Source organism: Penicillium malachiteum, assembly GCF_028827825.1.
Source record: "Penicillium malachiteum strain IBT 17515 chromosome Unknown utg000001l:1.0-8184562.0:1.0-8186909.0, whole genome shotgun sequence".
In the NCBI taxonomy this organism is placed as follows: domain Eukaryota; kingdom Fungi; phylum Ascomycota; class Eurotiomycetes; order Eurotiales; family Aspergillaceae; genus Penicillium; species Penicillium malachiteum.
Window position 1 is genome coordinate 5,167,044 of NW_026643094.1, and position 27,602 is coordinate 5,194,645.

The window sequence follows — 27,602 nt, forward strand, 5'->3', positions numbered from 1 at the left end:
AATCAACCAGCTCTCCGGAGATATTCTCCTATGTACATGTCCTCAATCAAGCATCATGAAAATCTGTATGCATGTTTTTATCATTTACTATGTCATCAATTCATTCGAGTCTCATCTCTTTATAATCAGCTCAGCGGAAATATTCTATTCTGCGCCTCAGAAAACACTCAGTTCCCATGTATCTCATGAGATCACACCCTCTTCCTTCAGTCGAGCGATATCAGCTTCTTCATAGTCTAGAATACGACCCAAAATCTCATTTGTATGTTGACCGAGGGTAGGTGGAGGTGATCGGATACCCGGTGTTGCATCTGAGTACTTGATTGGAGTATTGACCAACTTGATAGGGCCACAGGCTGGGTGTTCGACTTCAGTGACCATGTTTCGTGCCAACACTATCATATAGTTAGTACATGAGCAGGCAATACCATAGTATCCTCCAGAAACATACCATGTTTGTGATTCAGGGTTCCTTGAATGTCATTCACGGCTGCGTAGGGCATTCCGCTGCCCTCGAAGATCTCTAGCCATTCCTGCGTGGTCTTTGTCTGAGTAATATCTTCAATCATGCTATCGATATCCGCCCGATGTTTCACGCGGTCGCTGTTTGTAAGAAAGCGTACATCGGCCTTCCACTCTGGAAATCCGAGTCTATCGCAAAGAACGCCAAATAGTCTGTCATTCCCACCACCAAAAAGGATGTCTCCGTCGAGGGTCTTGTAGCTTCGATATGGTACAATTGACGCTAGAAGTAAAGTTTAGCAACCCGCCATTAGAACATTTCCAGGAATTCAATGCATGATCCACTTACGGTGTGCTGTACCCCAGCGACCAGAATCCTTCTTACCACTAATCAACGCAGAGCTAGCCAGATTTGACAAGGTGGCAACTTGACAATCACTCAAGCAAGCATCAATATGCTGACCCTTGCCTGTACGGGCTCGTGCAAGCAAAGCCGCCATGATGGCATTGGAAGTATATAAGCCTGTCGTCAAGTCGGTCACTGCAACTCCAACCTTAACAGGAGCCCCATCCCGCGCTCCGGTAATGTGCATAAGGCCCATCTCTGCTTCAACCATGACATCGTAGCCAGCACGGTTGCTGTATGGTCCCGTTTGACCATAGCCTGTGATACTGGCGTAGATCAACTTGGGGTTGATCTTGTGGAGCGTCTCATAATCCATGCCATATTTGGCGAGAGCTCCTGGGAGATAGTTCTCAACTAAGACGTCACATTCCTTGGCGAGTTTGTGAAGAATCTCAACGCCAGACTTGTGTTGGAACGATAATCCAAGGGACTTTTTGTTTCGATTGACCTGCTCTCATTAATATGTTGTTTTGCATCCACAGTATTCTTGCAACACATACAGCTAAATAGTAAGCGCTCTCGCCAGGGCCTTCTCTAGTCTCATCCTCATATTTCGCGTAGGGTGGGCCCCAGGCACGGGTGTCATCACCCCGCACTGGGTGCTCGACTTTAATAACATCTGCTCTGCAATTGAACGAGTCAGAACATATTTAAGGGCATTAACCACAAATTGGAGGCTCAATATTATTGCATACCCTAGATCTCCCAGGATTTGAGTACAGTATGGCTATGGTCATTGTCAGCGGAAAATAACACAATGAAGGCTATATGGAGATCAATACTCACGCCTGCCAATACTCGAGTCATATCCAGTACACGAATACCGGCTAATGGTAGCGTGCCATCCATACTTGAAGCTGCATTGGAATAATATCGCCCGAACGGGATGCGTCGCAGAGCATTGACGTTTAGAGTTGACCGTCTAGTCAGTGGTGTGAAACGAAGAGCGAGCGTCATTATTGCTGGAGGCTCAAGGAGTGTGAGTGAGGAAAGGAGCGTAGACTCGGAGAAATGTAAGTGAGGATATACTGAAGGCTTTCATAAAATGACAGGTAATTACTATCAGAATGCAGCCAATGTAAGAAAGTAAACAACAAATATACAATACTCCCACAATCTGATCTGAGGTTAAAGAATAGCTGGGGTAGATCGAAACCGCCGCTGAAACGCCGACACCGCTCGGCGCTGAGCCTGAAGCCGAGGTCGACCGATTTTTATGCCATGTTTCTAAGGCATTAAATCTAGGGTTTCAAGGTTGAATCTATGCAGCCGTTTTTCTGAAGGCATTCAAACTTAGTCCACCGAGAAATTATTGGAAAAAGGTTCAAAGAGGCAGATGTGTTGACATTTATATAGTGGTGGAAGTACCTAACCTTCAAATGTTGGGAAATAATATTTGCAGCGTACTACGTACTACTAGTACGGGAGTACTAATGTTGGAAACTACAAGTCCTCACGCCGCGCTTCCAACTTGGAGGTTCGCGCGGCACTGCCAGTGTACATAGCACCGAGCATTTGAAATTGGGAAAGACTCGGATATGTCCCCAGCACTCAAGTGCTCGGCCAGGTGTGTTCACATACTTACTTGAAGTACAGGGCTCAGTCCGAGTCAGTAGCATCTACATGTGACTGATGTCCGACCCCTCTTTGTATGTAGGTACCTACAGGGTTACCTACAGGGTTACCTGGAGGTTTATCTGGAAGGGAAGTTAGCTGTTATATTGTTGGATATGGGCAACTGGTATAGAGATAAGCTGTAGGCTGTCCTCCGAGTCGGGTACCACCTGGGCAAGACCGGCGGTAAATAAAAGTGCAGGAATCCAAGTAGTAAAAGAGGTCTATTACCTAGGGTACTTACTACCTAGCTAGAAACCTTGGATTCCCTAGATCTACAATATCTAAGACTTGATTTTCAATGAGATTCCTTAGGATGAAAGATTTGAAATCAAAAAAAGCATTATGCACATTTTCCTATTTTAACCATTGATTCGCAATACTCCATACATGTACACCGGAAACCAACATAAGGCTCGTGGGTATAAATCGGGATAATTTTGTGGAAGAGTGGACAGCAGCCCGCAGTGTTACTCTTCATCCTCCATAGACTCATCAGAGTCATCTTCTCCACCCTCGTCCTCCTCACCAAAATCGTCACTAAGCCAATCGGCTTCATCATCATCCATATCAACATCCTCATCCTCATCATCATCTTCCACCTTCTCGCCACGGGCTCTAGCCTTAGCCTTCTCCTGCTTCTTCTTCTCAATATTCTCTCTCTGCTGCTTCTTTCTCTGTGCCTTCTCCTTGCGCTTAACAGCCCAATTCTGATCCAATGCCCTGATTTCCTTCTCACTCTTGGTGATAAAGTCATGCCACATAATTCTACCCTCGCAGACACCGTCTTCAACCTTCATCAATCGGAGCTTCAAACGGGGTCCCAATTCGACGAGCTTAACTGCTCGCTTCTCCACACCTGGCGTAGCAGCAGGTTTCTTCTCGCCCTTCTCAGCGGCTTTCTGGCGTTGCTGCTCGCGCTTGTTGAGGACTCGTCGGGTTGTGCTCTCTTGGATCTCGACTTCAGCGTCTGTGTCCAGCTCGGTCTCACTGGCAGATGTGTAACCACCGGCAGAAGGGTCAAGCAGGTAGTCGGCGGCATCCTCTAATTTTCCAAGATTTGGAACAGCGGACTTCTTCTTCTCACGGTTTCGGACTTCCTTAGGATCCAAGCGGCGGATGCGTTTTGATACACCTGTCTTCTTTGTAGCGATAGCGTAGTGTCGTAGACTCAGGACATAGGAACCGTCTTCGGACTCGGAGGGCTCTCGGTTCAACAACATGACACGACGAATGGAATGAAGAGGGGTGGCCTGAGGGTTGATAGGGGGAAAGAGGGATTGAAAGATCGTTGTAGTAAGGGTCTCGAGACGCTTCGGCACTTTAGAATTCTCTGTCGCATCTGGGCTGTTGAAATTGTTCATAACCAGAAGGGGTGGTGTCTTATGATCCTGGCCTCCACTCTGAGGGCGCTTCAAAGCGCGCTCCACATCGCGGCAGAGCGAGTAATTCTCAACTTGGAAATGCATGGTAGGGCCACGAGGTGTAACAGCCAGACGCATGTTGGTGTTACCAGTCTTTGACTTGGAGAAAAGCATTAAATGTGTGACACCGAGAGGACCGGCCATGACGGTGTAATCGCGCAGTCGGTTAGATTTGCGTTCCTAGATATATGCGATTAGCATATTTAAAAGGATAAAAATATTGGACAATTGCCATACCTTCAATCGAACGGCTGTATCGGGCTCCATCATCCGACGAACATCCTTGACAAGTTGGGACACACTTGTACCGACTTGTGAGCCGCCTACACGAAGAACCATAGACTTTGGGGGTTTGTTCATGGAGGCAGCGCCAGCCTTGTTGGCCGCCGCAGAGGCATTTTGGGGCCGAAGGTGGGTGCGCTTCTTGACGCGGGCTTTGGCCATTGTAAAATTGTTTTAGATTTTGCAATAAAAAATGGAAAAAGTGATAGCCTCAAAGAATGAGGATTAAGGAAAGCTGGAGCTTTGATCTCCTAGTCCGAAGTTTTTTTTTGTCTCCAAAAATTGCAGGCGGAGAAGGATTACGGATCAACTATGTTGCGGGCCCATATCAAATTTGATAACATTCTTGTGGCCCTGGAGAATCAGGTGTTAATTTACTAATATAGGCTTAGCCTCTTTCGATGGACCTGATTTCTTACGCTAACCTAAATAGGGACTTTGACACCTGATGGATAAGGCTAAAGAGATGCGATCAGAACGAACGTCCACGGGTGCTCAAAACAAAACGCCTCTTATTTCAACATTCAGTGCAGCAATGAGTATTCAAGATCTCCCGGGTTTTGAGGAGAGATTTGAACCAATAATGTGTACAGCTCAGAGTTATCCACTGAGTAGCAGCATGTTTCCGCCAAGGTGACGTGTTCATTGATTTGGTTAGTTGTGTTTTGTTAATTAATGCAGGTGCCCGAGATTACTACTAGTAGTCCGTATAGTGTCTAGCATCCATCCGTATTTTGGAGGACCCGCGCTATCGCCCTTGCGTTTTGTGGTAACTTATACAGATATAGAACACCACAATTCATATGTGATAACTCACATTTATCACCTTGGAGATTCTCCCCTGAAATTGGTACATAATACAGCTAGCCCTGGAGACTATAGCCATTCAGCACAAGTGAGCGGGTCCTCCAAAATATGGATGCATGCATGCCAGACACTGTACTAGAATGGATTGCGTTGTCCCCCGATTTTGCCGGCCTTGAGAGAGGGCCCCATCATTCCCATGATTCTCGTTTCCTGAACTTGGAAATCTAGAGGTAGCTGGACTGGTTTTCTTCCTCTTGGAAATTTATGAAGATGGGCCATTTTACCAAGTTCAAGGACCGGGTCCTTCCAAAATCTGGGAAACGACAGGTTACGGAAGCCCAATTCAACAAACATAAGACTCGTCTCGACCATACATCCATTACTCAAGAATCCGATGCTCAAGAGCCAGTCAACCGCGGCGAAACCATCACCGCTCAGTCCCAACCCAGTGACTCTCCCTCGCCCCAGGATCTATGGCAATGTGCTTTTGAACAGCTAGAACAGAAAGACCAGGACGATTTGCAATTTCATTCTGAATCTAGTTCTGATGAACAGGTCAGAAATGATACCCAGCCAAAGAACATGGTTGGACAGGTGATCGAGACCACCAAGGACACGTACAAGGAATATCAAAAAACCGGCGGTCTCAGAATTAAGAACCCGACGGGGGGAGATGTTGATCTTCGAAAAGTTGCAGGGAAAAGCATCAAGGTGGCACTTTCTGTTCAAGATGTGATCAGCAAGGGAGTGGCTTGGGATTCTACCGGTTATGCTGCAAGTGCATGGGCAGTAGTGTCATTGGGACTGAAGGTATGTTGCCAAAGATTCCCGAGGTCTCAGGCCGTGATGGCTAATATACAATTTCATATCCGATATAGATGACTCAAAATCACAAGGATCGTCAAAATGCCCTGTTCAATGTTGCGAAGTACCTTGTGGAGGTTCTCGCCCGGTGCACATATTATGAAGTCAACTTCTTTCAACACAAGTGTTCAGATAATGAGATGGTGCGATCTGCATTAGTCCGAGTCTACAAAGAAATCCTCCAATACACAGCAAATGTGAAGATGGCTCAAAAACAACACGCTGGAAAGAAAATGCTGGACAGTATCACGGCAATCACTAGTCAATGGCTTGGACAGAATCAATCCTCTATTGAGAAGGCTGAGCAAGAATTGTACCAATTAGTTCAATTGGATAATTTCCAGAGGCACGATGCAGCCGCAGAGAAAATCTTGACTGCAATTGATGACAAGTTGCTAAAGTCTCTTAACAATCTTGTTCTACTTTTGGTATCCCATTCGCAGAGGGTGCAGTTTTAGGCTTTTATGAAAATGAACGTGACTGCGTGTCCACCTGTTTGGAGGATACCAGAGTTGATGTTCTCCTGGAAATCTCGGCATGGGCTGAATCTTCCGAAAACAGATTCTTTTGGTTGAACGGCATGGCTGGAACAGGAAGTCCACTCTAGCTCGAACTGTTGCAAATTCGTTCCAAAACAAGAGGCAATTGGGAGCCGTTTTCTTCTTTAAGAAAGATGACGCTGAACGTGGCAATGCAAAAAGATTCATATCAACTCATCAACTTGCATCTCAAATCTCTGATGTAGTCAACAAGGACTCACAGATCGCACCCAAAGCTCTCTCGGAGCAATTTCGGAAGCTTCTCTTCAAACCACTACAAGACATGACACAAGATCCAACCAGAGTCATAGTCATTGTGGTTGATGCGTTAGATGAATGCACAGAAACAGATTTGCAGATCATCTTTAAACTGTTGCCAGAACTGCAGAGGATCAAGAACATACGACTGAAAATATTTCTCACTGGCAGACCTGAACTTGAAATCTTTCAAGGCATCGAAGGAATCATGTCTGATCAGGGTCGGCAGGATATTCAAGAACTGGCCCTTCATCAGGTTGCAGAATCTATAATTGAGCATGACATACGACTTTTTTTTTTAGAAACGGCCTTGAGAGTATTCGGAAAAAGAATCTTTCAGTCCGCTCGACGGCCTGGCCTGCAGATGACGCTATAGAAAAGCTGGTAAGAAAATATGTTCCGCTATTCATTTACGCCGCCACCGTGTGCCGATTTATTGGAGATGGAAAGCAGCTCCCACAAAAGCGCCTTGACACAATTCTTCAATCACACGCGCCCTATCCTGGTCCCCAAATGAAGATCATGTATCAAGCAGTATTGGAGCAGCTCCTTGACCCAGAAGACGAAACCGAGTCAAAGAGACTTGAGCAAGAGTTCAAAGATATTGTGGGAGTAGTTATTCTTCTTGCTGCACCTCTATCAGTTCATGCGCTTGGAAGCCTCCTGCCACCTGCAATTTCAGTTGCAGATGTCGGATATCTCTTGAACAAACTCCGTTCAGTTCTAAGTGTACCAGCAGATGATCATTCTCCAGTTTCCGTTCTGCACGAATCGTTTCGCGAATTTCTTCTGTGCTCGGGTACAAGATTCTTTCTGGATATACAGGAAATTCATGGGAATATAGTGTCGCATGGCCTTCATGTTATGAACCAGTATTTGAAGCGCGATGTCTGTAATCTGCAGCACTACGGAATCCAGCGCGCGGACATCAAAAATGAAACCATCAGGCAGTTTCTTCCATCAGAACTCCAGTAATCGTGTCGCTACTGGGTGTATCATCTAGAGCGGAGCAGATTCTTTACCACAGAGGCAGAGATTTCCGAGAGTGATATCCTAGAATTCCTCCAACGGAATTTTCTGCACTGGCTGGAAGCGATGAGCCTTATGGGGATAATATCAGAGACTGTTGAGATAGTGGACAAGCTACAGTCATTGAAGCAAGTGAGTAATTACACAAATAGTGGTTGAATGAGGCTAATATGGATTATACAGCGCAACCCGCGTTCTGAGCTTCACTGTTTTTCTTCGACGCTAAGCGATTTATCCTCAGAAACATCTATATGGCTGAGACTGCTCCATTGCAGCTTTACTGTTCTGGACTGATTTTTTCACCCAAGCAGAGTATCGTCAGGAAGCACTTTGAAGAGACGCGACTAGAGAAGCTGCATGTCCTGCCACGTGTGGAGAAATCCTGGAGTGCGGATTTGCAGACCCTTCAGGGCCATTATGATTCTTAAATCTGTGGCTTTCTCTCCAGACGGTCAAACCATAGTCTCAGGCTCAGATGATAATACGATCAAGCTCTGGGATACTAGAACAGGCCGAGAGCTACAGACCCTCCATGGCCATTCTTATTCGGTCCAATCTGTGGCATTCTCCCTAGATGGCCAATTAGTAGCCTCAGGCTCAGTTGATAGAACTATCAAGCTCTGGGACGCTAAGACAGGCCAAGACCTTCATACTCTTCATGACTAATCCGATAAAGTTCGGTCTCTAGCGTTCTCCCCAGATAGCAAAATAGTAAGAACCTCATGCACAGTGGCAGGCAAAAAGTTCAATGCAATCCAGTTCTGGGATGTTGAGACAGGCAAACGGGTACAGACCCCTGATGTGGACACTGATTCAACGGCGACCATTTTCGATCAAAGTTCATCTGAGCTTGACCTTCTATTTCAAAATGTTTCTATAGCGGAGGGGTGGGTTGCCTTCAGGAAAGAAAATCTTATATGGCTCCCTGCGGATTATCGCACCTTCTGCTGCTCAGCTATTCAGGGCAGTAATCTTGCTCTTGGGTATCGTGACGGAAGAGTTCTTATCCTTGGTTTCCACGATGTTTAGTTAGTACCTCTTCTTTTTATTGAATTTACTTCTCATTATTTTCTGATTTCTATGCAACAAGAGTACATGCGTGGTTTAGCCAAGCACCATGAACTTCAAGAATCTAATACTCTACGTGATGAGCAAACCATGGGAATGATTCTAAACATTGAATACATCGTGGCTTTCTAAGGCTGATTTATGGAAGATTCACTGCTAGGCTGATAGTCATGCGCTAATAGTCATGCTAAATGAGTTTCATTACTGCATCAAAATGATATGGAGAGTATTTTTACTGGGGCCATAGCCTCCCTGTCATATGCAGGGTCCCCAGTTGCAAGAAAAGCAGAAAAAAAAACAGGTTGTCGTAATTATTGGTTGCGAAAGGGTTTACCAATATTGTTATTTGGTCATCACTGCTGAGCTTTAGGTTTCCCGACCTTCCCGACCGCAGCTCTAACACGTTTAACGAGGCTATCAGCCTCAGAGCGAGTAGCAGCCTCGGCGTAGACACGGACGGCATCCTCAGTACCACTAGCACGAACAAAGCTGCGGGCCTGGTTGAATTGTGACTGATGTGAGTTAATCTCCTCCTGCAGACCGAAAGGGGACTCGAGCTCACGCTCGGCACTCCCTTCGACAGTCCGGAAGATGGAGCGGTCGTCGACCTCGACACGCTCAAGGAAGGAAGGCAAATCGGTGTAGGTGCCCAGCCATTCCTTGGGGCTCCAGCCCTTGTGAGCGAGGATAACCTCGACAAGCAACATATCAGAGAGCGCATCACCAACGGCCTGGTTGATCAGGTCAGTCAGAGCCTGGAGGGACTCCAGAGCGTGTTTCTGAGCAGGCGATTGAGGCTCGGTGTTCCGGATGACCTTCATGGCGTTCTCATTGAATGTGACAGTGCCGTGGCCGTTAGCCTCAAAGTAGACGCCAACATCATAACGGAGAGCGGCGTGGTGGAGGTGCTTAACACCAGTTTTGGTGTACTCAGTAGGGAGCTTCAGCACCTTCTTAATGTATTCGGTGGAGGCGCCGTTGGCGTATGCAGTCTGAATAACACCAATATTCAACTTCTGGGAAATGCCAGCGTTCTGGGCAAGGTAGCCGATGAATGAAGCGGCCAGGGTAGCAATACGGTCACCATCCAGCAGGCGGAAAGTGTTAGTCTCATCCACAAAGTAGTAAACCAAGCGGTCAGCATCACCATCCAGCGAAGCGCATCGGTCAAGGGCACCAGCCTTGGAAGAAGGAGGAGCGCGTTGCTTTGTCTTGACGTAGTCGGCACCGCACTGAATGTAGTTAGTAGGCTTGATCGCTGTTGATTAATAGTTCTAGGGAAGTCTGCTTACATCGAAGTTCAGAGCATCAGGGTTGATCACGTCATCGTTAACAACCTTGATGTCAAGGCCACCAGCAGTATCCAAGACCTTGATAAGTTCCCGCAGCTTAGGACCTCCGACACCGTTGGCGCAATCAACGGTCAAGGATCCCTGGACCTTGACTCCCCGCATGACCTTCTTGAAAGATGTTGCAAGCTTCTCGTAATAACCCTGCTCAGAAGGCTCTCCGTACTCGTATTGTGTTCCAAGGGTGTTCTTGCAGCGCACAATGTAGTGGAGCTGGGGGGTGGTCATGTATTTGAAATCGATGAACTCGACCTCGGTAGCAGTCAGGGCGGCGTTCAAGACTCCCACGAGGCGGGAACCAGAGGCACGAGTGTCGCGGGCAAAGACGACGCGGGCAGGGTTGGTCATCTTCACATCGATCTTGCTCGCGAGTTCGTCATAGACATCAGCGATAGATTCCAGCGGGGCATTGGCAAGCTTTGTCGCGTATGCCTCCCATTCAGCCTAGAAAGGATAATGAGCTTTGAACAAGAATGTTTTTTGTCGGAAATATCGATCTTACTTCAAGCATCTCGCCCTAGATGTTCCAAAGGTGTTAGAGAGAAGAATCCCATTAATTTGGTGCGAGACTTGGGCGTCCGTTGCTTACCATCGGGTCAACCAGCTTAACTCCATTGTCCTCTGCGGGGTTGTGACTCGCAGTTACCATAATACCAATCCATTGGCCACTGAGCTTCTTCGAACGCAAACTAGCAAGCAAACCCACAGCGAAGATGACGGTGTTGAGAAGGTCCCTGTGAGGTTCGGGTAATCAGCGCCAACCGACATCAACAAAAAAAGGATGATCGCGGGGTTATGTGGGGGCACGTCTGATTATAGGGAAGACTTACGCCTTCATGCGGAACTATCGCAAGATATATAGTTAGCTTGAGGTCCTGTCAAATTTTCAATGGAGCAGAGCCACTTACACCTGCAGTACCATATTCAAAAACCTTTCCCTGGGGCTTTGTATACTGCAGCGCCGCCTTGGTGATAGCTTCCTTGACAGCCGGAGAGGCCATTGTGACACAAGGTTGAACTCAAATTGAAAGATGATGAGGTTGATGATCAAGGATCAGGACACAGTAGAATCTTGATTTTTATTTGAGAGAAGTGGAAGAGATGACTTTTTCTGAAACCAAAAAAAGAAACAAGGAACGAGGGGCTTAGAGTGAGACACGGCTTAATGCGACGGGTCTTAGCGGTGAGCGGGGAACATAAACACGTTCCATAGATTCTTGCATTTTCCCTTTAATCTATTATATATAATGTTACGTATACTACAGTAGTAAGGCCATGGCAAAATGATCTATTGCTTTTTAATTTTCATTTTTAATGTTAGGATAGATGTGAATAAGGAATTCAAGTTGCCTTGATATTATTATGGGGGAGCAATGGGTCACCAGGACCTTCATCGGCTGTTATACAACTACAAGCAGGGACAAAAGAATCCTCAGACCTATACAAGTTCCTCACCGAATTTTTGAATGGGTATAAACTGACGGATTGCATTGCATTATGCTTTATCTCACGCCTTCAATCGGTGCCCGGCAATATCGTCCTGTGTGTCCTTGATAAGGAACCTGCAGAAGCAATGCATTAGTCACTGCACAACGAAAACACACAGTAGGGGCAAAAAGCAAAAAAGGGAAAAGCAAAAAAGGGAAAAGGGAAAAGGGAAAAGGGAAAAGGGCAAAAAAGAAAATTGCAAAGTTTAAAAAAAACTGCAAGATCAAGCGAGAGACTTACGAATACCACCATGCTGTAGGGACCACGGTGCCCAGATGCCAAAGACTATGGGCATCAATCAATCCATGCCAAGGAGGGAAATCGAGCAGTTCCAGACTCATAGCCAGGATGATCCATGCCACAATCATACCAGGCCAAGCCGTCCAGGATTCGAGGTGTTTCTGGTAACGAACAATACTGAACCCAGTCCATAGTAGGTTCTGGATGATACCAACTATGACATTGGCCACCATGTTGTAAGTATAGTCCCAAGACCAAAAGGTCAGGTAACAAACGTGGATGGTGTATAGTAGAATACAAATGGCTGTCCACATCCGACGCAAGGCGGGGCGGTACTGCGGCTGTTCCAAGTCGAGACGCAGGATTCGGATCACGGCAAGGTAAAGACCGAACAGGACACTGGCTCCAGCTGCCCAGTAATCCAGTTTCTCTGTAATAGGGAAATCTCTGGTGTGAAACAGCATGCTAAATGTCCAACTCGCCAGTCCAATATATCCAAACATCATGTAGTATGGTCGGAGCGAATGCCAGGCGGGGATGGCCTCCTGGATCCGGGACATGCCGTGCCAGTGGGCGAGGAAGTTGAAGAAGGAGAATAGTACGGAGAAGGGCTCCTGCATGCCTAGCAGGCGACGGAAGGGCCATTTGCCATGGAATTGGACCACAGGGGCCAGCATGGGAGGGTCACGCGAAACTCGGCGATCGGTAATGACATGTTGGCAGGTATAGTCGCACTCCGACGGACAGGTCCATAATAACAAGCGATGGTGGAAAGCTGCGGCGGGTCAGAAGGCGAAATAGGAAAATGATCATAGATGGGGTAAAATCGTACGTAGCACCGAATTGCCGTTCTGACAATTCTCGGTTTTACAAACCTGGGGAAATGCGTTAGCTGTGTGTAAGGTTCGGGGTTGAGGAAAGCGGAAAGGGAATACCTGGACACATTCTCGAAAGTCTGGGAGATGGTCACCTAGAGAAGCAGATGATTGACCGACAAGACATGCTACAAGAAGAATGGTGAAAAGAGTGGACAAGGTCACTCGATACGCGCCCAAATTCATGGTGGTCTGTAGCTTTTTTCGGGACACGCGTTAGGAGGAATCGACCTTGGACACTGGGACACAATTTGGGGGCGGAAGCTCGGAGATTAGGGGTGTCTTGGCAATGACTTGAATTCCGCCTTGGCTAGGATTATTTCCATGAGATGATCAATAAATTGGATATAAATAGTAAATATTAATATTATAACTCGTTGAATGCTCCCAATATCAATCTGGCAAGAAAATTATATATTGTATTTTTTTAATTGCCATTCACCAATATCACGGGCTCTCCAGCACTTGAGCACTGGCTGTTATGGCATGTAGTACTAAGTAGTATACCAGAGCGGAGTACATGTTCTAAGCATGTGCACTGAGGTTACTAGGTGCAGTGCATCATGATGTGAGAGCTGCCAGTGCGGCTGGGTATATTATGGCTTACAATTCTGAACTCGGAGTCACTACTAGTAATACTAAATTCAAGTTGCCTGTATACTTGCAGATGTGGTCAAAATATCATGATTGAATTTGAAGATTCAAATTGGGCTTTAATGCCACTAGATCTATACATCTATCCACACGTGTATACCTAGGTATGCCACTGGCAGTGTATGTATGGTCAACTCCGAGTCGTGGTCAATAATCCAATTAAACTTTGTTATGTTGCCTCAAGTGCTTCAAATGCTTGATTAAACTTGAACTAGGAACTTTTGAAGATATCTACTGTATATATCAGTAAATACTAGTATTCAAATATGAAATGTTCTCCACTCGAACTTGAAGATTAAACATTGAAGCTTTAGTACCTGCCTAGGTACGGAGTAGTTATCAACTACTATCATCATGGTTCTACTACCAGACAGGACATCAATATTTTCAAGGTCAGATACCTATTCAAATAGATGTTTACTACATGGGCAAGTTTGGACTACGTATAAAAGATCCATGGATTAGGTTTGCAAAAGAAAAGACTCGGAAATCAAAAAAAAAAAAAATTGCTATCTTTCTTGCAAGTCTTTTTTTTCTTTAAGACGAATCCGGTTTTTTTTTTTTCTTTTTCTTTTTTTGGCTCCATTTTATCCAATAATGTTAACCATCTTCAAGTAAAATAGTATAATGTACTCCGTACTCCGTACAGAGTACTACTGTGATGGTTGACCAGTTGGTCGGAATTAGCCCTAAGTCTATCACGTGGAGAAGGGGCTTCACCTTCACGTGATGATTACCCAAAGTAGTTTGGCGTGATCCAGGCGGGGAGATTTTTTGGGGAGAAGCTTGGCGCCTTCCGCCTTCGAAAAAAAAAAGTTGAGGCGTTACTTGCTGGATCTTTCTTTTCGATCCATCTTCTTCCCAATCTTCACGACCCTCATAACAATTATTATTTCCCCTTTTCCAATCTTATTAAGTTACCAGGATGAGTGGATCCGAGACCGCCGCCCCTGGCGCTATCACCAGCAGCGCCGATCGCATGGTTGGCATGGAGCATGCTGAGGTTCGTTACTTTACCAGGTAAGTGATTATGAGGTCCCTCTGACAATATAAGCTTCGATCACTGATGCTAATTGATATCCAGCTACGACCACCACGGTAATTACACTCAAAGCTTTCAACGGGAATGTAGTGCGGGGTTTGACTGACATGATTGCTTTTATCTTGTTTCAGGGATTCACGAGGAGATGCTGGTAAGTCAATACTCAGTTGAAAGATTAGTCTTATCTTGTTTGTGACAATCTTCTAACAATCTTTTCCTTTATAGAAGGATGATGTCCGCACTCGCTCCTACCGTGATTCGATCTACCAGAACCGCCACATCTTCAAGGACAAGGTCGTCCTGGATGTTGGCTGTGGTACTGGTATTCTGAGCATGTATGCATCTCAATTTCACCCAATGTGTCGATCTATGGTACTGACCAATATTCCCCGCGCAGGTTCGCTGCTCGCGCTGGTGCCAAGCATGTCATCGGTGTGGATATGTCCTCTATCATCGAGAAGGCCAAGGAGATTGTCGCTGTCAACGGCCTCTCCGACAAGATCACTCTCCTCCAGGGTAAGATGGAGGAGGTTGTTCTCCCATTCCCCAAGGTTGATATCATCATCTCTGAGTGGATGGGTTACTTCCTTCTCTACGAGTCCATGCTCGACACTGTTTTGTACGCTCGTGACACCTACCTTGCCGAGGGTGGCAAGATCTTCCCTGATAAGGCCACCATGTATGTTGCTGCCATTGAGGATGGTGACTACAAGGACGACAAGATTGGCTGTAAGTAGATCCACTTGGATCATTTTGTCTTAACTTACTAACTTTTTCTTTTAGTCTGGGACAATGTCTACGGCTTCGACTACAGCCCCATGAAGGACATCGCTCTGAAGGAGCCCCTCGTCGACACCGTTGAGATGAAGGCCCTCGTTACCGATCCCTGCCCCATCATCACCTTCGACCTGAACACCGTCACCGCCGCTGACCTTGCGTTCAGTGTGCCCTACAAGCTGACTGCTCAGCGTAGTGACTTCATTCACGCTCTGATCTCCTGGTTCGATATTGAGTTCAGTGCTTGCCACAAGCCTATTCACTTCTCTACTGGCCCCCACGCCAAGTACACTCACTGGAAGCAGACTGTCTTCTACCTCCAGGATGTTCTTACTATTGAGGAGGGCGAGACTGTTACTGGTCAACTCGAGAACCGACCCAACGACAAGAACAAGCGTGACCTTGACATCAACATCGCGTACAACTTTGCTGTTGAGGACCCCAACCGTGTTGCTCAGGGCAGCTGCTTCTACCGCATGTAAGTTTCTACCAGGCCCTTTTTTTTAGAAGCGTTGAACTTTCCCATGCTAATCCTTTTTTGTAGGTGCTAATTTTTTTTTCTTCTTTGACATTTCTCGGAATTTGCTTCGATAATTTTTTTTTGCTTTTATTTTGTTCATTTCTTTTTTTTCTCTTCTATGATCATTTCGACGCAGTTTCACGTTCTCCGGGAAAGTTTTTCGTCACCAATGCAATGCAGCATAGCATGGGCAAGGATCTGCACAGGGCTATTTAACATGGTTCCGGCCCGTTTATTTCACTGGCGTTTATCATCTGGGTGGCAGGGAAAAAGGCATTACTTCATGGCGCGATACGGAGAGATTTTCTGAAGCTCCTCGAATTCCAAGTGGATATGGATATACCCCGAGTCGATGCTTAGTTTAGCAACTCCGACGCTCTTTATGTCCAAAAGGAATTAAACTTCTTCAATGGTTAATCTTCATATCTCTTTTTCTAAACTATTTAGTAGTATCGATCTTAATCACCCTGAATAACCGGTCTGGTAAATATTGGCCAGATATTATTAAAATTGCGCAAAACAGCCTACTACAGAGTGGCCTAGTACAGAACAGCCTGCGAAACAGCTTGAACATTTGAATGTCTAGAGCTCAAGTTCATTTGATCTTAAGCAATACTACCTAGTATAGGTATAACCTTCCAAGGTTAGAAGACATATGTAGACTAAAGCCTGGAAACAAATAAAACCAAAGAAGCATTCTTCACTGATAGGTATTGAGCTACCCTTATAGGCAGATCACTTCAAGTTGTTGCCAAGCTGTTTTTCTCTTCATATTTCGGTGGCGTATCAATCAGATCAAATGGATTCTCGGTGCTATCAGAAGCAAGACCAAACACCGACGCCATCATTATTTTCCGAAAATATCGACGATCATATGATTGATCTAATGAATATAAGACTTTCATATGCTCTTTTGCACTATCTGAAAGTGCAAACCTCCGATCCTCCTGGCAGCATCCACATTCAACCGTACAATGCCCTACTCCCGACTGTCGAGTCGCTCCAACTTGAAGATGGCGAATTTGACAACATCCACAGGCTCGGCCACAACATCCACCCCTATTAGCACAATCTTTCAGGGGCCCACAGGCAATATGAACGTTTAGTCGAGCTCTTGTCTGATCAGCTAGGAAGTATTTTTCTTTAAGACTTCGGAGATTCGCTTCATAATCTTTTCTTTTCTCTGGAGCTTGCTTCATCTGTTTTTCCAGGAATATCTCCTCCTGAGTAATCTCCCGAAGCTCATGTTCTGTTTCAAGAAGAAATGGGATTCCATTCGCGCCATGGAACGGTCCTTCAAAGCGAAGTAATTTTTCCAAGCGGTGATATTGCAATGCATATATTTCCCCCTTTTTCTCCAACTTTCTCTCTTTTTTCCCTGGTGGCTTAAGGAAATGTGCCATATCGAGTGTGGATGGATTCTGAAGTTTTTCCTGTGCTGAGGACGGTTCAAATATTGCCGGAAACAAAATTAAGAAGTTGAAAACCTTGGAAGATAACATTCAGATCAACGATGAAAAGCCCTTAAAACCTTCCAAGGTTCAAATGTTGGAATCTACCCGCGTCTTATTCCGGTAAGTAGATAATCTTCCAACGTTCACGTCCTGTTTAGAGAACGGAGGCGACGGCAATACACGTAAAAGTCGACAAACTTGACAAACTTGGCCTAGTAGGGCGAAATTAATCTCAAGCGCTTCCAATGTTAGTATATAGACAGTATGTAAGACAGTTTGAAGCTGGTTGCTTCGGAACTAGTAGTATCCACCTCCAGGGCCCACGCACTTGAGTGCTTAATCAACATTTTTGAACCAGTCGGGTAAGTATGGGCCAGATATTCTTACAATTTGTGTCTAGTATCTACTAGGTATCTGGTCATCCCGACCTCGGAGGTCTCCATAAGCAGACTTACTAAGTCACCAATTGACCTGGGCAGGTGAATTGTTTGACGCGCCAACATAAACCAGTCTGGTAGATATGCCGGTGCCAAGCAGCTGCCGCGTCTTCGGTAATTATAATTTATTATGGGAACAAATCATTATCAGATCCTCGGTTCCAGGGACGCCCCGCAGTTGGCGCTCACCTACTTTAACAGCTAGCTTCCTAGTCTCCGCTCTTCAAGTTTTTAAGATTCTCTCTTCCTCCTTTTTTCAATACCTTTGTTTCATATCAATTATAATCATGCCTGCCCCCGGAGCTGGTCACGAATTCCCGGCCCAGGAGGTCTCCTGGCAGAAGCGCGATGTCTTACTCTTCGCCAACAGCATCGGCTGTAAGGCCGATGAATTGCAGTTCCTCTATGTAGGTCCACAAAAAGCGATTGATCTACCGAAATGTTCTCTAACGGTACAAAATAGGAGTTGCACCCCAACTTTGCTGTGTTCCCGACCTACCCCCTTATTCTCCGTATGTGCCTCAACGAGAAATTAAATATGCCTTGCAGCTGACACTGACATCCAACAATACAGCTTTTAAGCTCACTGACCAGGAGGTCACTGATTTCTATGCCCGCCAAAAGGCAACCCATATTCCTGGGGTTCCGGCCCTGGATCACCGCCATGGTGTTGACGGCCAGCGCAAGCTGACTGTTCTGAAGCCCCTGCCTCCTACCAGTGCTGGACGTACATTCGAGCTACGTAACAAGGTCATCGGTGTATACGACAAGGGCAAGCCCGGTACCGTGGTGGAAACCGAGCAGTCCATTGTCGACAAGGCAACAGGCGATGTCTACTCAAAGGTTCTGTCTAGCGGTTTCTTGGTTGGACAGGGCGGCTGGGGTGGCCCTAAGGGTGAGTGAGCCACTGGCTCTAAATTCAAACATAATAATCCGGTCGCTTATGCAAATCTCAGGTCCTACTACTGTCAACTTCCCTCCCCCTCATGGTAAGGCTCCTGATGCCGTGCACGTCGTCCAGAGCAACATGGAGACCGCACACCTGTACCGGTATGAGCCCGCCTACTAAGTTCCTTTATACATCAAATTCCCAAAGTGATATACTAACACCGATACAGCCTCAATGGAGACTACAACCCTCTTCACGCTACCCCTGAACCAGGCCAAAAGATGGGCTTCGGCGGCATTATCATCCACGGTCTGTTTAGCTGGAACTCAGCCGCACACGGAATCCTGCGTCTTCTTGGCGGGGGCGATCCGGCCAACCTGAAAGAGTTCCAGGCTCGTTTTGCCTCGCCTGTTCGACCGGGTGATAAGCTCACCACTGAGATCTGGCGCTTGGGTAATGCTGGACCTGATGGATTCGAGGAAATTCGATTCGTCACTAAGAACCAAAACGACAAGGTTGTTTTGAGTAATGGGCGGTGTTTGTTGAAGGTTACTGTGGCGAAGAGCAAGCTGTGATCTACCATATGCACTATTCATATACCCATCCATGTGTAGGTTGAGATTAATAACATGCCATGAAGATTACAGATACCAAACATTTGAAGAGAGTACTTGAGAAGATGGCAGGTGGATGGTCAGTAAATTCTACAGATGGGTTTGTCTTAGCTTCTCTTATGAGCTCCAGTATGGATACCACATAAGGTACTAGTCGTCAGCACTGCGCAGAAGTGCAAACCCGTCGCTGACGCACCACCCAGGTGTTGAATCAAGGATGGTGCGCAGAAGCATCCGAAGACACCTCTGGGATGTACCGCCATGCATACTATATGCACGTAACCACCGGAGTCCACATCCAGCAATGAGCCCTAGAGCCCATTAACCAGACGTAGCCTCAGGATGGCCAGCGGGTTTTTTCTTGCCCTTTTCCCGACAGACAGAGTCAATCTGACCCTTAACTCCAATGTTTTCATGAGCTCCTCGAGACGGGGGATCCTAGGATCCGCAACCTCAACTTGCACACGAATTGGAGCTGTCTGCTCAGACTCGGGCTGGCTCGTACGCTTGTTGTACATGCCTGTTCAAAAGTCTGGTTGCATACTTATACCTACCATACAAAATCGCCATTTTCCACCATTTTCCACCACCATTATCTACCTTCCACAAAGTTTATATCTTATGATGAAATCATGATCTTGTAGAAATTTGATCAGTCTATAACCTTTATACCAGAAGTTCTTTGTTTTCATTTACGATTCATTTACGAAAAATAAGCTATAGATTCCGAAAGTTAAGTCAAAGTAGAAAAATACCATTTTACTATGAGCGCCCATAGTAAAAAAACCACAAAATCTATTCTTTTTACAAGGTTCCTATTCAAGCACTTATAATACTACACAAAGACTTTTAATTATCTTAGAATAAACCAAATTCAATTTATCTACCATTTTCCTATAGATCAAGGCAATTTATAATATATCATCTTTTATAATATTTTACATTAAAACGCCAGTAAAATTTTTATCTTTAATATAAGAAAGCTCTAATTTCTCACATAAATAGAGTCATAAATTTTTACCAGAAATATATATATCATCTACATAGAATAAAAGATCTAGATAGGGATTTAAAATAAATTTTAAAAAGATTTGGTTAAGATATTGAACTTTGAAGATTTTAGGCATAGGGGTGTAACCAGACTTTTGACGTACTATGTAGTATCGGTTCCAGAGACCAGCTAAAATAGTTGCCAGGGAGGTAGCAACCCACGTCCCCACTGTCAGCATGGCCTCGTTGAAAGACACTCCTTTGCACTCTAACCCGGACATCATGGTATAATCAAGGGAAACTGAATACACCTTATAATCGCGATGCTTTGGGGTGAAGAAGGAAGGGGAAAAGAAGAAGATCAAATCAGACTCGCCATTTTTTGTTGGGTCGCCGTCGCTGTCGTGCCTTCCTCGTCAAGTCGTGTTCCTTCCTAAATGGGAAGGCACGTTGAGTGCAAGAGAATGCCTCAGGCTACATGCTTGACAGTAAAGCCTACCCTATAAAAAATCTTGGACTTGAATTTCTCCTAGATAATAAATTGCAATCAATTTCGCTGGTAATAGGAAATGGAACACTGTGACTATCAATGGCCGCAATAACGAGTAGAAAGTCTTCCAGCACCCAAATGCCATTTTTGTCACCTCCAGGGCTCAGGTAATTCAAGCGCAGCTAAGCAATACAGCAACCCCGATCCTTGTCGCGACTTTGTAAGTCAAAATCATAGTTGGTGGCCCAGGAGTAATCCCTAACCTGCCTCATCCTATTCTTATACCTCTGCGCATGCATCAAAGACATATTCCCGCGATACCGCTCCTCGAACGATACATTCCTGGAACTTCCGTAGCTGACTGGGGCCTGTTCAAACCGTTGACGAGGATCAGAGACGATGTCCGAAGTATGGACTATGCCTGGCTCAAAGAAAACATAGCATCTCCACCGTATATCTTCTAGACTCAGCCCAGATCCCAAGTCAATCCAACGTGTAATTGTGAGGGTTACATCGTGTGTATCAGCTTCTTGAACCCGAATCTCATATTCCGTATTGCATTCTTTGCAGTTGCCTCGGGAAATACCCTGACTTCGATTAGCACAGTATGCCTCAATGTGGGACTTGAAAAGATTGAAAGGTTCTTGGTTCACGGTGTGAAAATGGCGGCATATCGAGATGCTGACGACTTCTTCTTTCGGTATCAGCATGGGCGCAAAGTCTCGCGATACCACGCCTATGTCCTGAAGTCCCAGGACTAAACTTGGGGTTGTTGGATACGCTCGTGCCTCAACCGAGAAAATATGCGTCAGATAGCCTTTGTAGAACATTTCGTTGACCGGGCCAGGCGAAAACGATGCGAGACGGGACCCTTTAAATTTCGATAAAGGGTGTACGTTCACCTGAGTGAAGAAAGCTGTATCAGGAGACAGGCCGTATGCCGGCCCATAGCGGAACCACCGCATCATCAGTTGGAGGTGAACAAAATGGAAATGATACCAGGTGCTAGACACATAACAGTCTACTTTGAAATATCCACACAGCCAGACGTATTCCTTTTCGTTTTCAAGCCGCGGGAAACATTTTTGGGGCCTGCCCTTCCAATCGATGTGCTGCAAGTGATCCATTCCTGGCGGGTTGACAGTACACCAGAGATGGAGTCGCAAGCAGATGCAGCAGAGGTAGTATTGTGGAAGATCGTTTGAAAGCATAGCCAAAAAAGTGCTCCATTCACTTGTCATATTTCCAGGTCGCCCTCGGAGAAGTCGTTTACTCAGAGCCCTCGGACCATTTGGAGCAAATAAATCCATCAAGCCGTGGTTGCAGAGGGCTAGACATGTCATCTGAGCTGGCGATAGAAAATCACAGATAAAAAGCACCAGCTCAGCTGGAAGGTCTGTGAAATTGAGTAACCAACTGGGAGCTTTGTGCTCCATCATAAAAGATCAGTTGACTGTGATATGATCGTATTAATGATGAAAAGTCCGGTAGGAGTAAAGCCTTAATAGCCTTATTTGAAGAAACGTTCATTTTCTGCGGAACCCGTGGACTGGGCCTGATAATAACAATAGGAGTCCAAAGAAACCCATATGTGTCTGGCAGTGAAGAAAAGAATGAGAGGGTCCATGGATGATGCAATGAATTCGACGAGGGTCCATAGTTCCAACTTCGGGGCGGTCCTCCATAACCTTGGGACTTGAAAGGCGGGTTCCTACTTTTCGCTACTTGGGTACTGGAGCCCTGGAGGTTTTTGACCGTCTAGCATTATTTGAGTTGACATCTTCAACCTTGGAAGTCTACATTTATCCAATCGGTATACTGTACTACATACCTATTTTGTTCCTCATCCAACTATACAGCGGCTAGCCTACCCCCCCTAGTTATGTACCCCTGTAGGCACCGTGACTTGTATATATATGGAGGGGTCGGTGACCATTCGCCTATGGATACAACTAACAGTGGGTGGTTCGAGGCTTCGAGCTGTAGCTTAGTTAAGTATGACCTCGGGAGCCTGAGCCTGATCGTATAACGCGCCCGCGTGGGCCCGCAGCGTTGACCCTATTAGGTAAGCCCCGCTTTTCAGGACCCGTGGACCTCGGAAGATATCATGGAGTACATCTACTTACAAGTTACATACCCGAGCAGTCCAGCTTCACTTTCAACTGCATTAAAGCCCATCACGCCATGAATACCACACGAGCGGCCTTGATTCGCCCCAAGGTCCCCCTGCAGGTCAATCGGTATGCGAATTTACGCAGAAGTTGTCCTTTGACCCAGACTAACAATAGCAGGGCGCATACCCCTCAGCAAGTTAGCTTGGTATGTTATGACCATTGACCACAGCCATTTCTTACTCCAAAACAAGGAATTCCATAAGATTCACACACCGGACTGATCAGTATCTCCCAGAACATCCAATATGCAGCTGGGTCGAGAACGATCTCAGGGGGTGTTTCTTACAATGAGAAGAACAGGAAATCCAAAGGAGAAACAGCCAAGTTTAAGAGGTCACCTCCATGGCGGTCGCCTGAATTCACTATCCCCGAAAACGCAAAGCAAATACCTATTCTCCAGCAGTTTAACAAGGAGGAGGAATTGAAGGCAGCTTATAATGCATTTGAAAGAGGATATGTTCCATTGAAAAGGGACAATAGCGCAGTATGGGACGAGCTTAAGCTGTAAGCATGCTTCAAATTGAATCTGTCTGGAGCGATACTAACTCTCCACAATAGCGGGAAATTCTTCCTTAGGTGAGGCTACATAGCCATACATGAAATTCTTCGAAATTGGGACCCCATTAACAGAAAGATTTCAGAGAAAACTGCCAGTGCCCAAAATGCATTCACCCTGAGACGAAGCAAAGAATTTCTGATACTTTTTTGGTTTGTGTCTTTGTTGAGAGCAATCCTAGTGCTCAAGTTATGGGCTCACACTCCGTCTATAGATTTCTCACGATGTTGACGTGACAAACTTTGAAACTAACGATAAAGATGTCAAGATCTCCTGTTAGTTACCTCCTCCAAAAGATGACTGAACTAATTTTGATCTAACTCAAACAAAGGGACCGATGGACACGAATCAACTCATCCATGGGATTGGCTGGACGCACACCGGATAACTCCATGGTCTGTGCCTCTAAATTACAAGAAGCTCCCACAAGTCAGGTACGTAACATTGTGGATTCCTCTTGAGGGGGGGGGGGGGAATTTATACATGCTAATGAGCATCACAGGCCCATCTACACCCCATACGTCAAAGATGGAAAATATCCGGAAGTCCAGTTTGGAGAGGTGGTGTCTGATGAGAGTGCAGTGCTGGATTGGTTATGGAAAATAGTATGTGTTCATCTTGTATACCTTTCTCCGAAAATCTAAGACTAACTCCGAAATTCTCAGTGGCTCAATGGATTCTGTTTTATCAAGGGAGTTCCAGTCACCCCTGAAGCCACAAAGACGTTGATCGAGCGCATCTCGTTCATTCGGCATACTCACTATGGTATTAAATCCTACATCAATTTTTCTCAATCCGAACTAACAAGCCTCAGGTGGATTCTGGGACTTTACTGCAGACCTTACCTTCAAGGATACTGCGTACACCAACGAGTTCCTCGGTGGACATACCGACAACGCCTATTTCACCGACCCAGCAAGGCTTCAACTATTCCATCTACTATCACACACCGATGGCAGTGGAGGAGAGAGTCTTCTCGTGGATGCCCTTAGCGCTGCTAACAAGCTTAGATTGGATAATAAGAAGTTGTTCACGTCTTTAATTGAGCAGAGACATTCGTGGCATTCAAGCGGCAACGAAGATGTCTGCATTCAGCCCTCAGCACGTGCTCCTGTGCTATCTGTCCATCCCGACACAGGTAGGGTGTACCAGGTCCGCTGGAACAACTACGATCGGGCGCCGAAGAGTGATTGGAATCTACGAGTCCAAAAGAGTTGGTATAATGCGGCCAGACGATTTAATGAGATTCTTAATGAGGAATCTCGCCAAATTTGGACCCAATTGGAGCCGGGAACAGCCCTAAGTGAGTATGAAATGAGATAAATATAAAAAGAATCGGCTAACCTAGATATTTATCCAGTTTTTGACAATTGGAGAATGTTACACGGCCGCTCTGAATTCACTGGGAAGCGAAGAATGTGTGGTGGTTACAGTATGTCTTCGAAATGCGATACTGGGTTGTCCTCAGTGATTCAGCTCTTACAGAAAGCTCACCTTGCTAACTATCAACAATAGTCAATAATGACGATTTCATCTCACGACTTCGACTTCTCAAGTATGGCCGAGAGAAGGTTTTGAACAGCTTGGGAACTGTGCCCACATTCAAGGGGGGGGCCTTTTGCACACCCCGGCTCCATTTATTAATTAGGTGCCTCGTCGACAGGTTTCCATTTAAATCTAGACAAGTCCTACCTAGCGCCGTGCGAAGCAAGTGAATTTGGAAAAATTATCCATGGATGTACTTGGCTACGAAGCTCTGTTAAATAGAAAGCCATATCGTACTAATGAGCCTGACATTTATACAAGCACCCATGTTTATATGTATACTCCGCTGGATTGTTAGTCGTACTTGTACTATGCGACCTCGGAATGACTACCTACTCCTCTGAGTATGTAAGTACTACCTACAGTGCCCGGAATACCTGAAGACTCGGAGGTAGGCTAACTGCCGTAGTATATCTTCAAGTTTGAAAGTTGCACATGTGGATATGGAAGAAAAATAGAGATATCGACTAACTGTGCAGCTGAAGAGTTTAACTGGAATAATGCTAGACGATCGAAAAACCCCTAGTATCCAAGTAGTAAAAGAAGGTCCACGGGTAATAAATGTACAGGAAGTTCATAAAAATGGGATGAACTAGCTAGACCCTTTCGTAGAGCGTAGTGTTGATAATCACGTGATTGGCTGACGTTGTTGGAGCTCGGCCACACCTGAGCTCTTCTCCAACCTTCTACCTCCCGAATTCCATCTTCCACATATCCTTTTTGAATTGTCCACCTCGTCATTTAATAGCCTAATTATTCTACGGTCCGATTGTTTTTTTTTCACCTAACTCTTTGATAATTCACCATCCATCATGTCGACTCTTGAGGACCTCGACGACCTTGAGCGCGAAACCAGAGACAAGAAGCAAGATGACGGCAAGAAGCCTGGCGGCGATGAGGATGCCGAGATGGACGATGTCGACAAGAAGGATGACGAAGAGGAGCTGCTAGATGACGAAATTCTGCACTCAAGCACCGCGGACATCGTCAAGCGGCGGCGAATGCTGGAGAACGAAATGCGGATTATGAAGAGCGAGTTCCAGCGTTTGACACACGAGCAAAGTACAATGAGAGAGAAGGTCAAGGATAACCAAGAAAAGATTGAGAACAACAGGTACGGACCCCCAAATGGGTTGGATGGATTATCTACGGGATTCTAGGACCCTGCGGAGCGGAGTCTAGTCATATCCAATGGATACGATGACAAATGCTATACATCATGCTTTTTTTGATTCACGACACTGATCTCCCATTGTTGAATAGACAACTACCATACCTCGTTGGAAACGTCGTCGAGTTATTGGATCTTGATGTTGAGGCTGAGGCCGCGGAGGAAGGGGCCAACATCGACTTGGATGCCACCCGCGTAGGCAAATCCGCTGTCATTAAGACCTCCACCCGTCAAACTATCTTCCTCCCGCTTATCGGCTTGGTCGATCACGAGAAGCTGAAGCCCGGTGATTTGATCGGTGTCAATAAGGACTCATATCTCATCCTGGACACACTACCAGCGGAGTATGACAACCGTGTCAAGGCTATGGAGGTCGACGAGAAGCCGACGGAGAAGTACACTGATATCGGTGGTCTGGACAAGCAGATTGAGGAGATTGTCGAGGCTATTGTATGGCCGATGAAGGAGGCGGAGAAGTTCAAGAAGATCGGTATCAAGGCTCCAAAGGGTACGTGTTTTGTTCCCTTCCGCGCGACTAATCCAAGCTACTCATTTCTTGTCCCCTCTTATCAACTCATATAACTAACATTTCTCTTCTTCTACAGGTGCTCTGATGTACGGTCCCCCAGGAACCGGTAAGACCCTCCTGGCACGAGCCTGTGCCGCCGAGACAAACGCCACATTCCTCAAGCTTGCCGGTCCACAACTGGTACAGATGTTCATCGGTGATGGAGCCAAGCTTGTTCGTGACTGCTTCGCCCTGGCCAAGGAGAAGGCCCCCTCAATTATCTTCATTGACGAGCTGGACGCCGTCGGCACAAAGCGTTTCGATTCCGAGAAGTCCGGTGACCGTGAAGTCCAACGTACCATGCTGGAACTTCTGAACCAGCTTGATGGATTTGCCTCAGACGACCGTATCAAGGTTCTGGCCGCGACCAACCGTGTCGATGTTCTTGATCCCGCTTTGCTCCGTTCCGGTCGTCTGGATCGTAAGATCGAGTTCCCTCTTCCAAACGAGGAGGCTCGTGCGAACATCTTGCAGATTCACTCGCGTAAGATGTCAGTCGAGGATAGTGTTAACTGGGCTGAGTTGGCTCGTAGTACTGATGAGTTCGGTGGTGCTCAGCTTAAGGCTGTTTGCGTTGAGGCTGGTATGATTGCCTTGCGAAAGGGTATGAGCAAGGTGGGTCATGAGAACTACGTTGATGCTATTGCCGAGGTCCAGGCCAAGAAAAAGGATACCAACATGGGCATCTATGTCTAGAGTTGGGTATACTTTTGTCTTGAACTGGGTGGTCCGTTTATCTCTTATATCTCCTTTGTTATTCGCCATGTCATGTATGTATGCTCTGCTCGATGAACTGGGCTGGTAATTCGCTATGCATGCGGGTGATTATGCCTTTAAATCAAATAACATGACGATTAGACTGAATCAGTAGGGTCTCCTGAAACCAGTAGATATCCACCTTTGTAGTATAGCCGAATTATTACCAACCTCTTCAGAGTGAAGATTCTCATCCGATCAATGTCCATGATACTAGTACTTTTATATTCATTAGATATCAATTTGGCACAGCTGAAGTT

At 45.9% G+C, this 27,602-nt stretch overlaps 11 protein-coding genes across 11 annotated transcripts; 6 read left to right on the forward strand and 5 right to left on the reverse strand.

The window, feature by feature from the left end:
• Positions 1-183: 183 nt before the first annotated feature.
• N7483_001932 (CaiB/BaiF CoA transferase family protein) lies at positions 184-1,828 on the reverse strand (the record flags this gene model as incomplete). Its single annotated transcript, XM_057085369.1, has 6 exons — positions 184-395; positions 452-745; positions 812-1,316; positions 1,369-1,492; positions 1,564-1,595; positions 1,655-1,828. Coding segments are annotated over 6 exons (1,341 nt in total), but the record flags the coding sequence as incomplete, so codon positions are not given.
• Positions 1,829-2,952: 1,124 nt separating this feature from the next.
• N7483_001933 (Brix domain-containing protein) lies at positions 2,953-4,350 on the reverse strand (the record flags this gene model as incomplete). Its single annotated transcript, XM_057085370.1, has 2 exons — positions 2,953-4,086; positions 4,144-4,350. The coding sequence occupies 2 exons, from the start codon at positions 4,348-4,350 to the stop codon at positions 2,953-2,955; spliced, it is 1,341 nt and encodes a 446-aa protein (XP_056951519.1).
• Positions 4,351-5,265: 915 nt separating this feature from the next.
• On the forward strand, positions 5,266-6,317 carry N7483_001934 (uncharacterized protein; the record flags this gene model as incomplete). Its single annotated transcript, XM_057085371.1, has 2 exons — positions 5,266-5,805; positions 5,874-6,317. 2 exons carry the CDS (start codon positions 5,266-5,268, stop codon positions 6,315-6,317), a joined length of 984 nt encoding a protein of 327 aa, XP_056951520.1.
• An 852-nt stretch (positions 6,318-7,169) lies between these two features.
• N7483_001935 (WD40 repeat-like protein) lies at positions 7,170-7,631 on the forward strand (the record flags this gene model as incomplete). The annotated part of the gene is made up of 1 exon (XM_057085372.1): positions 7,170-7,631. The coding sequence occupies one exon, from the start codon at positions 7,170-7,172 to the stop codon at positions 7,629-7,631; it is 462 nt and encodes a 153-aa protein (XP_056951521.1).
• A 1,475-nt stretch (positions 7,632-9,106) lies between these two features.
• On the reverse strand, positions 9,107-11,103 carry agm1 (phosphoacetylglucosamine mutase PCM1; the record flags this gene model as incomplete). The annotated part of the gene is made up of 6 exons (XM_057085373.1): positions 9,107-9,985; positions 10,046-10,546; positions 10,605-10,619; positions 10,692-10,836; positions 10,933-10,946; positions 11,011-11,103. 6 exons carry the CDS (start codon positions 11,101-11,103, stop codon positions 9,107-9,109), a joined length of 1,647 nt encoding a protein of 548 aa, XP_056951522.1.
• A 506-nt stretch (positions 11,104-11,609) lies between these two features.
• N7483_001937 (PGAP3/PER1 family protein) lies at positions 11,610-12,891 on the reverse strand (the record flags this gene model as incomplete). Its single annotated transcript, XM_057085374.1, has 4 exons — positions 11,610-11,664; positions 11,831-12,605; positions 12,663-12,705; positions 12,766-12,891. 4 exons carry the CDS (start codon positions 12,889-12,891, stop codon positions 11,610-11,612), a joined length of 999 nt encoding a protein of 332 aa, XP_056951523.1.
• A 1,393-nt stretch (positions 12,892-14,284) lies between these two features.
• Positions 14,285-15,729, forward strand: rmtA (protein-arginine omega-N methyltransferase HMT1; the record flags this gene model as incomplete). The annotated part of the gene is made up of 7 exons (XM_057085375.1): positions 14,285-14,379; positions 14,444-14,457; positions 14,533-14,552; positions 14,627-14,736; positions 14,799-15,130; positions 15,185-15,656; positions 15,723-15,729. The coding sequence occupies 7 exons, from the start codon at positions 14,285-14,287 to the stop codon at positions 15,727-15,729; spliced, it is 1,050 nt and encodes a 349-aa protein (XP_056951524.1).
• Positions 15,730-17,876: 2,147 nt separating this feature from the next.
• On the forward strand, positions 17,877-19,053 carry N7483_001939 (putative peroxisomal dehydratase; the record flags this gene model as incomplete). Its single annotated transcript, XM_057085376.1, has 5 exons — positions 17,877-17,996; positions 18,053-18,101; positions 18,164-18,484; positions 18,546-18,639; positions 18,708-19,053. The coding sequence occupies 5 exons, from the start codon at positions 17,877-17,879 to the stop codon at positions 19,051-19,053; spliced, it is 930 nt and encodes a 309-aa protein (XP_056951525.1).
• A 1,701-nt stretch (positions 19,054-20,754) lies between these two features.
• On the reverse strand, positions 20,755-21,537 carry N7483_001940 (uncharacterized protein; the record flags this gene model as incomplete). Its single annotated transcript, XM_057085377.1, has 1 exon — positions 20,755-21,537. The coding sequence occupies one exon, from the start codon at positions 21,535-21,537 to the stop codon at positions 20,755-20,757; it is 783 nt and encodes a 260-aa protein (XP_056951526.1).
• A 1,219-nt stretch (positions 21,538-22,756) lies between these two features.
• N7483_001941 (putative trimethyllysine dioxygenase TmlH) lies at positions 22,757-24,977 on the forward strand (the record flags this gene model as incomplete). The annotated part of the gene is made up of 13 exons (XM_057085378.1): positions 22,757-22,812; positions 22,864-22,891; positions 22,982-23,250; positions 23,305-23,322; positions 23,388-23,454; positions 23,517-23,577; positions 23,634-23,736; positions 23,805-23,907; positions 23,968-24,067; positions 24,117-24,605; positions 24,663-24,734; positions 24,818-24,894; positions 24,951-24,977. 13 exons carry the CDS (start codon positions 22,757-22,759, stop codon positions 24,975-24,977), a joined length of 1,470 nt encoding a protein of 489 aa, XP_056951527.1.
• Positions 24,978-25,659: 682 nt separating this feature from the next.
• N7483_001942 (proteasome regulatory particle base subunit RPT5) lies at positions 25,660-27,282 on the forward strand (the record flags this gene model as incomplete). Its single annotated transcript, XM_057085379.1, has 3 exons — positions 25,660-25,961; positions 26,111-26,526; positions 26,624-27,282. The coding sequence occupies 3 exons, from the start codon at positions 25,660-25,662 to the stop codon at positions 27,280-27,282; spliced, it is 1,377 nt and encodes a 458-aa protein (XP_056951528.1).
• Between the last annotated feature and the right edge of the window lie 320 nt (positions 27,283-27,602).